Source organism: Crinia signifera, chromosome 5, assembly GCF_055691185.1.
Source record: "Crinia signifera chromosome 5, ASM5569118v1, whole genome shotgun sequence".
Taxonomy (NCBI): domain Eukaryota; kingdom Metazoa; phylum Chordata; class Amphibia; order Anura; family Myobatrachidae; genus Crinia; species Crinia signifera.
In genome coordinates this window covers 281,214,486-281,229,031 of record NC_139221.1, presented here as the reverse complement: position 1 = coordinate 281,229,031, position 14,546 = coordinate 281,214,486, and the positions used below count along the sequence as shown (strand labels likewise).

Sequence of the window (14,546 nt, the reverse complement as noted above, 5' to 3'; positions counted from 1 at the left end):
TAACAGGTGTACCTGTCTGATGAAGATTTTGCCAGCGTATTGGGGATGCCCAGGGCTCAGTTCTACCAGTTGCCCAAATGGAAGCAGCAAAATATGAAAAAGCAACATAACCTGTTCTGAATATATTTATATATACTTTTCCTATTGTCACGTCAGTTATGTCATTCCTGGGAGACCAATACTTGTCAATTTGGAGGAACTATGAGACGCGGTTTCCCTGTGTAACCCTCCTATCACAGTGAGGGCGACCAAATTTATTGTGCCTCCACCCAAGTTTTAATAACGTATGTGAGGATCACTTGGGAAACCTAATTCTTTCTGTTCTTTATTTCTATTTATATAGATATCGATGAATGGCTTCAAGGAAAATGTCCACAACTCGGTAAGTATAACTTAGTATTAATTTAATATAGTATATACTTTAAGCATTAAATTCACAGTAAATATACGTGTACAATTTCATTAACATTCTAATCCTTTAAACTACCTATACAGTTGATATTATGCATGCAGTACAAAAATTACAATTACCTCCCCGGGGGTAATTACTGGCCAGTATAGGAAAAAATATATTTCAATAACATCGCACATAAATATCATAACAGCATTACGTTGGCGCGCGTTGGGGCCCTTAAGTTACTAGAGATGAGAGCAGGTAAGTACATGAATATAGTCAGCCTTAGAAATAAATCCTCTCGCTGAAATTCTCTAGGTGGATCCTATAGCTGTAGAAAATATATAACTCTTTCCCTATTAGGAGTGATAATAGTAACACAAAGTATCTAAGTTACTGTCTTTTAGATAGTCTTGTTCTCCTTTAGATAATGATACTTTTTATACTTTCTTATAATTGCTTGGCTGAAAGCCCAGAAGCAATTACTTGAAGTTACTTAAAAGAAACTGTCACTCCTGTATTTGTAGCTATGAATAGCTTCTAAATACCTAGCTATCCTTAAAAGGTGTTAAATTAAGCAATTGTGGCTCCTGTAGTGTTATAAGTGCATAAAATAAAGTTGCTGAGCTCACCAATCCTGTCGCTGTTTAAGTCTCTGGATACTGTCCTTTTACCTTTAGCTGCTGTGCTTGAGTCTGTACTTTAAACAGCCCGATGTCTGGCAACTGAGTGTAGCAATATTATTGCCACAGGTGGTCCCTTTACCTCCTCCCGTCTCCCGCAAGGAATGCTGCGATTATAGCTAGCACTCCCAGGGTGTAGAGGGGTATAAAGAGTGACACTGCTTTACAGCGATCACTGAAGTGGGACAAGCTTTCCAAGCTGGGCATAGGCTGTCTTTCATAGCAAAGGTTCCTTAGTGGGTGGTAGGCGGGCGGAAGATCCCTACCTCTTCTTCTGTCTTCTTTCTTAGTAACGGCTGTCAATCACCGGCGTCTCTCTCAGCTGGGCGTCCCCCCCACTGTAAACACCACCTCCCGTCTCCCGCAAGTACCACCATTAAGTGGGCGGTACTAGGGTGTAGAGGGGTGTTCCAGGGGATGTCTCTCACCGGCGTCTAGTAGACAGCTGACTGGACGGCTTCAGCAGCGGACAGGTGTCTTCTCCCCCTTATTGAATGCAGCGCTGTTTGGATCCTGACAGCGGCGGGCGGTAGCCTGAGTTGTCAGCAGCACTTCCCCGACTGGTGAGTAGCAGGTGTCTCAGGAGCTTTCTCTTTGGCTGCTTCCTCTGCCTCCTCCCGTCTCCCGCAAGATCCGCTAGTTTACACCAGCAGTCCTGGGTGTAGAGGGGCGTGTTCTTCTGTCAGGCACTTGGGTAGGCTGTTACCTGCGTCCCTCCTCTGCTAGACGGTGACTTCACCAGACTTGTATAGCGACTCCTCTTCTATCAGCGCAGCAGCTGATTAGGGGGCGGTAGGCGGCAGCTTCCTCTGACAGCTGACTTGTAGCGCTTCTTCCCTGCTGGATGACGCTCTGGTGGTGGGCGGCAACAGTGACCAATAGTAGGTGAGAGCCGGCGGCTGAGGGCTCCCCTCCTGCTGCAGTCTTCTCAGCTGTTCTGCAGCTCTCCCTCCGGCAGCTGTTTTGAAGACAGCGCAGGGCTGAAAGGCTGGAGCGTGTTGTTGCTGGTAGCAACCGATAGCTGTGGTGCGCTCCCCTCTTGTCTGGGGAGGCACTGGCTGCTGACAGTGCTTTAGGAGGTGGCTGTTATCGGTGGGGTGACATCGCTCACTTGATCACAGCGGTTCTCTCAGCTGTTACTGTGACGCTTCTCCTCCGCTCAGGCAGCACTTATCTCTGACTGAGATGTGCTCTGTATTTTCTCCCAATGCCTCCTCCCGTCTCCCGCAGAGCGCCTTTGTGTGAGCAGGCAGGCTCTGGGTGTAGAGGGGCAAGAATAGGGTAGCTATCTCGCTCTTGGCTGAGTCTCTGTGTGTGGGGCAGGCAGCTCCTACTTGAAGCTAATATACATCACCTCCCCTCTTCTGTAAACAGTATGTGAGCGCACTTCTCCGCTGGCTGAACAGCTATCTATACAGTGCCCGGTTACTGTATGTACTCAGAGCTTTGCTTATTCTCCAAGCAGTAGTCAGCAAACATTAGGAGCTCTTTCTCCGGCTCATAACCTCTCCTGCTGCGGCCAATGTTTACAGATAAGGCTACAGCTCAGGGCCAGCAGCAGTGAAGTGAGCGCACGAAAGAGGGAACAGCTTCTCCCTTGTCAGAGCTCTGACAGCTCTATTTATACAACTTCTACAGGGTCAGCTGACCTTCACCTCAGGCCAGCTGAGCGGGAAAACACAGCTGTCTGGAGCTCCTGAGTTCTCCCGCTCAGATAATGATGATTGGCAGCCAAAGCAATTACCTCAGGCATTACCAGTACAAATGTCCTTAAAACATGGCATTAGCAATTGTATATCTAGACTTCCTTCACTATAGGTGATGTTGTAATCACAACGAGTCCATATCATAACTTTTATACATTTTTACAGCACAAGATACATTCTGGTTACTCGGTTAACATTGCCATATTTGTGAGAAAGTTCATGACAGCACATATATTTCTGAGGCAAAGGTCTGACAATCTGCATTTCAACACGTTTTACATAAATAAATACATGTATATGTTACATTCTTCCCCTGATGATACAAGGCAACTAAGTGAACTTGGATCATCATAGTAGCCATTACATTTCTTTAGTATACCATTTCTGTATTCGCAAAGTAAGGCCATACGGTCATGCTGGCAGGGTATGTCATTCTTGGAATATAGGTGGGTACCCCTAACTGATCATAGGTAACAATGTTTGGGGGCCTACATGCTCTCTGAGGCCTAGTTGCAGTCACTTCCCCAAATGCTTCCCCATCCTCCGAAGTATAGTCATTGGGATAACTTTCTGTTACATCCCCCTCTCCCACAACCCATTCTTCAGGGACAGGACGGTCAGAGTCATCAATTGTAAAGTCCCAATCAGGCAACACAGGGCTTGGTGAAGAGAGTTCATCAGTCTCTGGGTTACGTTCACAAATTTTATCAGTGTCTCGATCACAGTCTTTGTAGTAGCAACCCTGTCCAATCTCTTCCTCACTCTCTTCAGACTCTGTTTGGTGCTGTACTTGACTTGTATTATCTGTGGTTATCTCTTCCCTGATGGGTTTTGTGCTTTTGTCTATAAGATCTTCCATGCGAGTATCTCTTCCTATTGGTAGGAGGTTTTGTCGATGATGAGTTAAGATGGCTCCCTCTCCATCTTCCCTTTGAATTTTGTAGACAGGTGAGTCTTTAAATTTGTCCAGCACTACATAAGGTTCTTCCTTCCACCTGTAGGATATTTTGAACTTTTTAGGATGTCCTAGCCGTTTCAGTAGTACTCTGTCTCCAGGATGGAGAATATGGTCACGCACAGTGCGGTCATAATTGGTTTTATTCTTCTTCCCTAACTTATCAGCAGTTTTTTCAGCCAGTTCATATGCCTCTTTGAGTTCTCTGCGAAGAGTCTGTATATACTTTAGATGGGACAGGTTTGACTGGTTGGGATCTGGGGTCCCAAAGCTGACGTCAATGGGGAGTTTCGCTTCACGCCCAAACATGAGGTAGTATGGCGAGTATCCTGTGGCGTCACAACGGGTACAGTTGTAAGCATGTACTAGCCGAGAGATCTGTTGTTTCCAACGACGTTTGTCTAATGGACTCAATGTCCCCAGCATGTCCAACAGAGTACGGTTAAATCTCTCAGGTTGTGGGTCACCTTGCGGATGGTAGGGAGTTGTTCTGGACTTTTTTATCCCGCATCTTTGGCACATTTCCTTGATGAGCCTGCTCTCGAAGTCACGTCCTTGATCGGAATGTATTCTGTTGGGAAGGCCATAATGTACAAAGTACTTCTCCCATAGCACATTGGCAACTGTAATGGCCTTTTGATTTGGGGTGACATACGCCTGTGCATAGCGAGTGAAGTGGTCAGTGACTACTAGGATGTTGCACTTGTTCCCTGGGTCTACTTCTAACGTCAAGAAATCTATGCACACTAAGTCCATGGGGCCTTGACTTTTCAAATTCATCAAAGGGGCCGTTCTCCCCGGGAGGGTTTTCCGGACAATACAATTTCCACATCTCTTGCAGTACATTTCCACATCTTTCCTCATATTAGGCCAGTAGAAACGGTCAGATATTAACTTCAATGTCTTTTCCATTCCCACGTGACCATGCCTATCATGTAATGCCTTCATTACTGTTGCTCGATGTTTCTTGGGGAGCACAATTTGCCACCGGCCTTTCTCAGTTTCATGCTTCCTGTACATCACTCCCTTCTTAGTGATAAAGTTTTTTCTCTGTCGCCTCAACAATTCAGCTTCTCTTTTGATGTCTTGTGAAACATTAGGGTCAGACTTATTCAAGAAGGCATACTTCATACCGGGATCAGTTCGCTGGTCTTTTCTTAGTTGATCCTGTCTCACTTTCGGCAGTCCCTCCATCTCGACTTGACTGAGCCAGCAATATGATAGTGGTAGGACTTGCGGCGGAGGCCCTAGACAATCCACGCATCTCTTTTCAGACTGCAGCTCTACTCCAATACTATGGCACATTCCTTTAATACAGCTAGCAGGCACTTCAATCCAGTCGTCTTCTACGCTGTTACCTTGTTGGCCTGGAATGCGGGAGAGTGAATCGGCATCTGTATTGTTGACACCCGGACGGTATTTCAAGGAGAAGTCATAGAGAGCTAAGGCGGCCAGCCACCTGTGCCCGGTGGCATCGAGCTTGGCGGTGCTCTGTACATAGGTGAGTGGATTGTTGTCAGTGTGCACTATAAATGATGTCCCATACAGATAGTCATGAAACTTGTCGACAATGCACCACTTCAAAGCCAAAAATTCTAGCTTGTGCGTCGGGTACCGCCTTTCGCTCTCACTCAGTCCTCTGCTGGCAAATGATACAGGCCGTAATTCATTCTCGTGCTCCTGGTATAACACTCCCCCTAGTCCATCTAGAGAGGCGTCGATGTGGAGTGTGTAGGTTCTGTCAGGGTTCGCATAGCTTAGTAATGGTGCTTCTGTCAAACATCTCTTCAGAGACAGGAAAGCTGCTTCGCACGCTGGTGTCCATCGTTCTCCAAAAGGCTCACCAACCTTATAACACTCTTTCTTGCTCTTAATTTTCTTGTTCGGCGAAGGGTACCCCTTGGTGAGGTCGGTTAGGGGCTTGGCCACACTGGAGTAGTTGGGAACAAATCTCCGGTAATACCCGCAGAAACCTAGGAATGACCTCAGTTCTTTCAATTTAATAGGCCTTGGCCATTTCTTCACCGCCTCCACCTTCTCGGGGTCAGTAGCTACCCCATCCCGACTGACGATGTGGCCCAGATACTTGACTTTTGATTGACACAGCAGGCACTTGTCGATCGATAGTTTCAATCCACCTTCGATTAGTCTTTCTAGTACTTTTAAGAGGCGCTGATTGTGTTCTTGCAAAGTGGCTCCGAATACTATGATATCGTCGAGGTATACGACCACCTCTCTGTACGCCATATCCCCGACAATCTTTTCCATGGCCCGTTGGAAAGTTGCAGGGGCTCCCTTGATCCCTTGGGGCATATTCAGGAATTCAAAGAATCCTAGGGGACATATAAAAGCAGTCTTTTCCCTGTCCTCTGGCTTCATAGGGATCTGATAGTAACCATTTCTAAGATCGAGCACAGAGAACCAGTTGCTCCCCTGCAAGCAGTCTAGGGCCTCATCCACTTTGGGCACGGTGTATTGGTCAGTGATAGTACGTTGGTTTAGGGTACGATAGTCTACGCACATTCTGATTTTGCCGCTTTTCTTTCGGGCCACCACTATGGGGGAAGCGTAAGGGCTCCGAGATTCAATAATTAGTTGGTTCTCGATCAATCCCTTCAAATGCTGTCTCACGTCCTCGAAGTCAGCTGGGGCAATCCGTCGGGAGCGTTCTCTAAAAGGGGTCTCGTTGGTAAGTCGGATGCTGTGCTCAACTCCTTTTGCTGTGCCAAGGTCCCACTCTCCCTCGGAGAATGCCTGTTGGTATTTTTCAAGTTCAAAGATAAGTTCATCTTTATCACTTTTATGAATGTCGCTCCCCTCAAAGCAGACATGGAATTTATCTTCTTTAGGTTGTATGCAGAAAGAAGTCGTCTTGAACTGCTCACTCTCACCCTCCTGCCATTCTTGTAACAAGGAATACAACCGGGTATTTGTCCCCACGATCACTGGTGTCTCACCTCTCTCTTTCGATAAATCAGGGCACACCAAGGCAATTAAAGGGATCTCCAGAGTGTCACCTTCTTCTGATGATTCTTGATGGAATTTAAGAGTCACTTGTACATAGCCCGAATATGGGTATTTTTCGGCACTAAGTCCCCATATCACGAGCCCACTGAGTGGTTTAATGGGTACATCAGGCAAGTTTTCTTGGTACCAATTTTCAAAGATTATGGACACTTGGGATCCGCTGTCGAGGAGTATTCGGCATGGTTTGTCGTTGATGGTCGCATTCAAATGGCAGGAGGGCCCCACCAAACCTTCAGGCAATTCCCCATTCCACCATGAGTTTCCCATGGCACAGTACGTGATTTCGAGGGAGTCTATGCGGGGTTCATAGGTCTCCCTCTCCCGTTTCCCTGATTCTGGCTTTCTTGTTGTTGCTCATCATTATCAGTTCTTCTGCCAGGGTTTCTGTATGCATTTCTATTACATTCAAATGCTCGGTGTCCAAATCTTCCGCAATTGAAGCACCCTCTACCGCTTCCTCTGCCCAAGCCTCTCACTGGGGTATAGCTGTTCACATTAGGAGTCTTGGAGTTCTGTTGGGTCAAAAAACCCTCTATCTTTTTATTCTGTTCTTCTAACATCTTAAGAACCTTGCTCTCGAACTCACTGCTTTCTGTCGTAGGCTGGACCACCTTCACTTTCTTCACGGTCTTTTCCCTCATTTCGATCAGTGCTTCATCTTGCTTTATGTCTCTGAGTAAATCATTAAAGGTAGGAGGAGGTTCTTGCATTGTTGAGCACCTCAATTTCTGCGCTACCGGGTCACTGGTCAAAGCCCCCCTTAGAAGCTGCTTCATCCGCTGTTTATCGACATCCTTCTTTTCAATCCCTCCTTTGTCCACAATCTTGTACAGCAGCTTGTCTACACGAATTAGAAAGGTACTCAGCTTTTCTCCAGATTCTTGGAAAGTGTGATATAAGCGGGATGTTAGGTCTCCGACGTCTTCCATGGTTCCAAAGGCATAATCGAGTGCCTCGAAGTAGGTGTCCAACGTGGCATTTGGGTTGCTACGCCGGGCAGCTTGTACTATCCCCATAGCTGGACCTCTCAGACTTTCAACGATTCTTTGTCTTTTGATTTTATCCGGACATTGCCATTCTTCGGCTTGTTGTATGGCAGCCTCCTTCCAGGCTTCATAAGCCTCCTCTCCAGTGGGTACAGGGATAATCCCAGAAAAGATTCTTAATCTTCTATAGCTGCCCTCATAGTGCCAACGTTCCAACTGAGTGACTACTCTGCCTACCATAGTCTCGAATTGACTACCATTTAGGTTGGTATCATTTTCTTGAGTGGGTCTATCAGCATCACCCCTCTCATTTCCTTCTCCAGACATGAATGCTGACGCATGCACACTTGCAGCCTCTTCTTCTGTTACTTTAGGCCACATAATGTGCCATCTCCTCCCCGTCTCCTTGTCAGCTATAATCATTAATGGTATTAACTCACTGTCTAAGTCCTCGTCAGTCTCAATTAATACAGCTACAACTTTCCCCAATTCTCCTCTCCATTTATCTATCACCCTAGGTCTGACTACACCACATAGCCTATTTATTTGCTGTATTATTTTATCATCAGTAAATTCTGAAAAATTTCCTCCTACTGCAAAACATTTATCCTCATCTTTTCCTTTCCTTGAACACCATTCATAAATATCTTTCCCTGACATGATCTCCATTTTCTCCTGTGACTTAACAGGCGTATATCCTGTATTTCGTATCTCGGCCTGTGCCTCCAAATGTAACCCTCCTATCACAGTGAGGGCGACCAAATTTATTGTGCCTCCACCCAAGTTTTAATAACGTATGTGAGGATCACTTGGGAAACCTAATTCTTTCTGTTCTTTATTTCTATTTATATAGATATCGATGAATGGCTTCAAGGAAAATGTCCACAACTCGGTAAGTATAACTTAGTATTAATTTAATATAGTATATACTTTAAGCATTAAATTCACAGTAAATATACGTGTACAATTTCATTAACATTCTAATCCTTTAAACTACCTATACAGTTGATATTATGCATGCAGTACAAAAATTACAATTACCTCCCCGGGGGTAATTACTGGCCAGTATAGGAAAAAATATATTTCAATAACATCGCACATAAATATCATAACAGCATTACGTTGGCGCGCGTTGGGGCCCTTAAGTTACTAGAGATGAGAGCAGGTAAGTACATGAATATAGTCAGCCTTAGAAATAAATCCTCTCGCTGAAATTCTCTAGGTGGATCCTATAGCTGTAGAAAATATATAACTCTTTCCCTATTAGGAGTGATAATAGTAACACAAAGTATCTAAGTTACTGTCTTTTAGATAGTCTTGTTCTCCTTTAGATAATGATACTTTTTATACTTTCTTATAATTGCTTGGCTGAAAGCCCAGAAGCAATTACTTGAAGTTACTTAAAAGAAACTGTCACTCCTGTATTTGTAGCTATGAATAGCTTCTAAATACCTAGCTATCCTTAAAAGGTGTTAAATTAAGCAATTGTGGCTCCTGTAGTGTTATAAGTGCATAAAATAAAGTTGCTGAGCTCACCAATCCTGTCGCTGTTTAAGTCTCTGGATACTGTCCTTTTACCTTTAGCTGCTGTGCTTGAGTCTGTACTTTAAACAGCCCGATGTCTGGCAACTGAGTGTAGCAATATTATTGCCACAGGTGGTCCCTTTACCTCCTCCCGTCTCCCGCAAGGAATGCTGCGATTATAGCTAGCACTCCCAGGGTGTAGAGGGGTATAAAGAGTGACACTGCTTTACAGCGATCACTGAAGTGGGACAAGCTTTCCAAGCTGGGCATAGGCTGTCTTTCATAGCAAAGGTTCCTTAGTGGGTGGTAGGCGGGCGGAAGATCCCTACCTCTTCTTCTGTCTTCTTTCTTAGTAACGGCTGTCAATCACCGGCGTCTCTCTCAGCTGGGCGTCCCCCCCACTGTAAACACCACCTCCCGTCTCCCGCAAGTACCACCATTAAGTGGGCGGTACTAGGGTGTAGAGGGGTGTTCCAGGGGATGTCTCTCACCGGCGTCTAGTAGACAGCTGACTGGACGGCTTCAGCAGCGGACAGGTGTCTTCTCCCCCTTATTGAATGCAGCGCTGTTTGGATCCTGACAGCGGCGGGCGGTAGCCTGAGTTGTCAGCAGCACTTCCCCGACTGGTGAGTAGCAGGTGTCTCAGGAGCTTTCTCTTTGGCTGCTTCCTCTGCCTCCTCCCGTCTCCCGCAAGATCCGCTAGTTTACACCAGCAGTCCTGGGTGTAGAGGGGCGTGTTCTTCTGTCAGGCACTTGGGTAGGCTGTTACCTGCGTCCCTCCTCTGCTAGACGGTGACTTCACCAGACTTGTATAGCGACTCCTCTTCTATCAGCGCAGCAGCTGATTAGGGGGCGGTAGGCGGCAGCTTCCTCTGACAGCTGACTTGTAGCGCTTCTTCCCTGCTGGATGACGCTCTGGTGGTGGGCGGCAACAGTGACCAATAGTAGGTGAGAGCCGGCGGCTGAGGGCTCCCCTCCTGCTGCAGTCTTCTCAGCTGTTCTGCAGCTCTCCCTCCGGCAGCTGTTTTGAAGACAGCGCAGGGCTGAAAGGCTGGAGCGTGTTGTTGCTGGTAGCAACCGATAGCTGTGGTGCGCTCCCCTCTTGTCTGGGGAGGCACTGGCTGCTGACAGTGCTTTAGGAGGTGGCTGTTATCGGTGGGGTGACATCGCTCACTTGATCACAGCGGTTCTCTCAGCTGTTACTGTGACGCTTCTCCTCCGCTCAGGCAGCACTTATCTCTGACTGAGATGTGCTCTGTATTTTCTCCCAATGCCTCCTCCCGTCTCCCGCAGAGCGCCTTTGTGTGAGCAGGCAGGCTCTGGGTGTAGAGGGGCAAGAATAGGGTAGCTATCTCGCTCTTGGCTGAGTCTCTGTGTGTGGGGCAGGCAGCTCCTACTTGAAGCTAATATACATCACCTCCCCTCTTCTGTAAACAGTATGTGAGCGCACTTCTCCGCTGGCTGAACAGCTATCTATACAGTGCCCGGTTACTGTATGTACTCAGAGCTTTGCTTATTCTCCAAGCAGTAGTCAGCAAACATTAGGAGCTCTTTCTCCGGCTCATAACCTCTCCTGCTGCGGCCAATGTTTACAGATAAGGCTACAGCTCAGGGCCAGCAGCAGTGAAGTGAGCGCACGAAAGAGGGAACAGCTTCTCCCTTGTCAGAGCTCTGACAGCTCTATTTATACAACTTCTACAGGGTCAGCTGACCTTCACCTCAGGCCAGCTGAGCGGGAAAACACAGCTGTCTGGAGCTCCTGAGTTCTCCCGCTCAGATAATGATGATTGGCAGCCAAAGCAATTACCTCAGGCATTACCAGTACAAATGTCCTTAAAACATGGCATTAGCAATTGTATATCTAGACTTCCTTCACTATAGGTGATGTTGTAATCACAACGAGTCCATATCATAACTTTTATACATTTTTACAGCACAAGATACATTCTGGTTACTCGGTTAACATTGCCATATTTGTGAGAAAGTTCATGACAGCACATATATTTCTGAGGCAAAGGTCTGACAATCTGCATTTCAACACGTTTTACATAAATAAATACATGTATATGTTACACCTGTCTGAGGGTTTCTTGGATAGATCAATGTATACAGCTGCGCAGATGTGTGTGTCCATGTATTCTTTCCTCAGCGTCCCAGCGCTGTGCACCTCAGAGGTTGTTACCCCATGATAGTTATTACTAATCACATTTATGTCCAATAGTGTAAGATTGTTTCACAAACCCTCGTTCTCGTGCGATGTATATTCCTGACTATGTACATTATTGCTCATACCTCTGTATGTGGGTTCCTGTCTACACGTATGCGGTGTGTGTGCATGTATGACAGCATATGTGTGTGTATATACTGCAGCATCATTATTATTGTTAATGTATAGGGCACATCACACTCCTAAGCTCCGGCCAGTCAGTATAACACATCATACACACAGAACAAGGACATATGAGGCTGACAGGGTCCTGATTGTATGAGCTTACACTCTAGAGATGTCTGTCCATACGTATGGGTGTGTCATGGTATATGTGTGTCTAAGGGCCCAATTCAGACCTGTTTGTCGCTGAGCGAATCGGCAGCGTCCGTCCCACTGTAGTAAAATCCCACTTTTGCGAATGAATGTGCTCACTGCAAGTAGTGAACGTCTAGCGGAGAAATCGCAGCTGAGGGGAAAAATGTCCAAACCCATTCGTAAGACGCTTTCCATCAATTGATGTATTCACTGGCCACAACTCATCACAAGGACTGTGTAGCCCTGGACTTAAATACAGGCTTATCCGGCCTGGAGCCAACATCACAGGCCCTCCCCTAAAATGATTGGGCTCGTCTAGGGTTTTATGTGGCACACCTGCGGTTTTCTGAGCACTCCCACTAAACGGCCGGTTACCACCCCCAGGGCAAAATTAGCTGGATTTTATTGCACATTTGCACAGCAGCGATCAGGTCTGAATTATGCCCTACATCTGTGTGTGTGTGTGTGTGTGCCCATATCTGTAAGTACATATATATTCAGGAAGTGATCAGAACTCCGAAAACACTGAAAATTGGGAGAGGTGAGAAATCCTGATCTGCAATAACATATAAGCCATCGCTCAGCTGAACACCTCCCATAATAAACTAATAAAAGATTTATCTATAGTGGCATCTGTATCTGATCTTCCCAATGCCAGGACCAATACATCCTTGTGTCTCCTCTGTAAGGTACAATGTCAGTGGCAAACATGCATCTGTCTGGTCGTTGTCGCCATATTGTGTCCCTGTATCCGCCATGATAGAACTGTGATTACTGTTAGGGGATATTAGTCATGTTACGCTGTAGAATTGTTTCCATACCATATATTGTTGTTTTAAATCGGTCTCTGCAGAGGTCACTTAGGGTAACAATATTATATGAAGAAAGTGCCATGATGTCACGTTAAGTGACCATTTATTTTTATGCTATCGGTTCATCCTAAAGTGCGTCTAATAAATCCAATGTAAAATCTCCTGCATGGTCTGTGTTATTGGATTGGAAATCATAGAGAGATTACCAAATGTAAGCAAGGGTTTTCTAAAGAGGGATACGGTCGGTTGGTTGACAGTCATTACAATGACACCACTAGGTCGACATGGGACAAGGTTGACATGGGTTTTTTCACTTTTTTTATTGAGCCGTCAGACGGTATTTCATGCCCTACCATCCACTAGGGCGTAGTGGGAGAATAAAATAGTGTGCCCATATCATGGCAAGCGCAGCGAGCCAGGCGAGGGGATGCAGTGGGCCGTCCGTGTCCATGTCGACATTCAGGTAAAAAAACCCTGAGAAAAACCCCATGTCGACCTTTTGACTGTCAACCTTGCCCATGTTAACCTAATGCTTGTGTCGACCTAGACCCATGACGACCTTATGACTGTCAACCCACTTTTGGTCGACCATATGATCCACACCCTCTAAAGGTGCGTACACACTGGGTGATGTAATGAACAAATGTATTGCTCATTTCTGCCCTTCTGTGCAAAATCCTTCATTATATCACCCAGTGAGTACGCCATGTCTGAGAAATAATGTACATGTACTGCGGATCTGTGCTGAAGCAATGATATCACTAAAGCTGTGTACACACGGGGCGATATCAGCACCTATTGCCAGTGAATTCATGTGCTGTGGGAGATAAATCGCCGGGAGCGTGCTTCTGCTGCCAGCCCTTCATGGTCGCAGGAGCAGGCTCTTCCGATTATGGCTAAAAATCGCTGGTCACTGGTGCACAATGCACTGTGCACACGTGACCAGCGATTTTCTAATCAAAATGAGGTAGAGACATGGGTGCTGGACAGTCGGGATCCCAACAGTCGTTTACCCGACGTCGGGATCCCGACTGTCAAAATGCCGACAGCCGGGTGCCCGACGGCCACTCGCTATTTTCCCTCGTGGGGGTCCACGACCCCCATAGAGGGAGAATAGAATAGGTGGCGAGCGCAGCGAGCCCGCAAGGGGATTTGTTGTGCTCGCCATGCTGTCTGACTCCAGGCAGTCGGGATCCCGACTGTCGGAGTCCTATACCACACCCAGAGACAGAATAGCTTGCAATTTTCAGGCAAAAATCGCTGGTCGCAAATGAAAACGGTACAATGAGCAATATGATTGCTGAACAATATCACCAAAACAGAGTATACAACTTCAAACGGCGCCCAAGCAAAGAAAGTAATTGCAATCAACAATGCTGTGAAAGGGTGGTAGGATTCAAATGGACCAGAATACTATACTTCCATTATATTGTATGGAATTCCATCCTGTTTCCACATGGATAGATGGAACTAATCTGGTGGTAGAATACTCCAATATATGTAAAAGAAGAAAGGCTTTTAATGGTGAAGCCAGTTTTAATACATAAAACAATATACAGTTCAACACACAATATCCAGAATTTAAAAAGCTCCAGACAAAAACTGCAAGGGAACAATTACCAGCATGTGTATCAGAACTGGTTTTTAATCAGTTCATGCATGTGTTTGTATCTATAGTCACCAGTCCGGTGCCCGGGTGCCAGGTCTGGGACAGCTGCAAACAGGTAAGGTCCTTGTGTCTCTCTTACCACAGAACTCCGCCAATGCGTTTCGACCCTGAGCAGTTTGGGTCTTTATCAAGGCTGTGTCTGTGGCTGTAGAACCCCTCTATTTATAGTAAGTCCATCTAATTAGCGGTCACGAGTGTCCACCTCCTTCCTCCGCTCGTACCGGTACTTACTCCCGGGTACGTCCATCCAGAATGTCACTTCCGGC

The 14,546-nt window shown here is 46.2% G+C and overlaps 2 protein-coding genes across 2 annotated transcripts in view; one reads left to right on the top strand and one right to left on the bottom strand.

Moving 5' to 3' along the window:
* The window catches only part of VILL (villin like), a 149,359-nt gene extending 137,616 nt beyond the window's left edge, over positions 1 to 11,743 (top strand). Inside the window, exons 21-22 of the transcript XR_014475065.1 lie at positions 7 to 217; positions 11,351 to 11,743. The gene's annotated coding sequence lies outside the window, so the exon portion shown is untranslated. The remainder of the gene's footprint in view (positions 1 to 6; positions 218 to 11,350) is intronic.
* On the bottom strand, positions 7,059 to 8,420 carry LOC146005807 (paraneoplastic antigen Ma1 homolog). Its single transcript, XM_083145234.1, has one exon. It carries the CDS (start codon positions 8,418 to 8,420, stop codon positions 7,059 to 7,061), a length of 1,362 nt encoding a protein of 453 aa, XP_083001360.1.
* Positions 11,744 to 14,546: the final 2,803 nt, after the last annotated feature.

Excerpts from the sequence above, each read along its gene's own strand:
- LOC146005807 (XM_083145234.1), bottom strand. The coding sequence starts at position 8,420 with ATGGAGATCATGTCAGGGAAAGATATTTATGAATGGTGTTCAAGGAAA.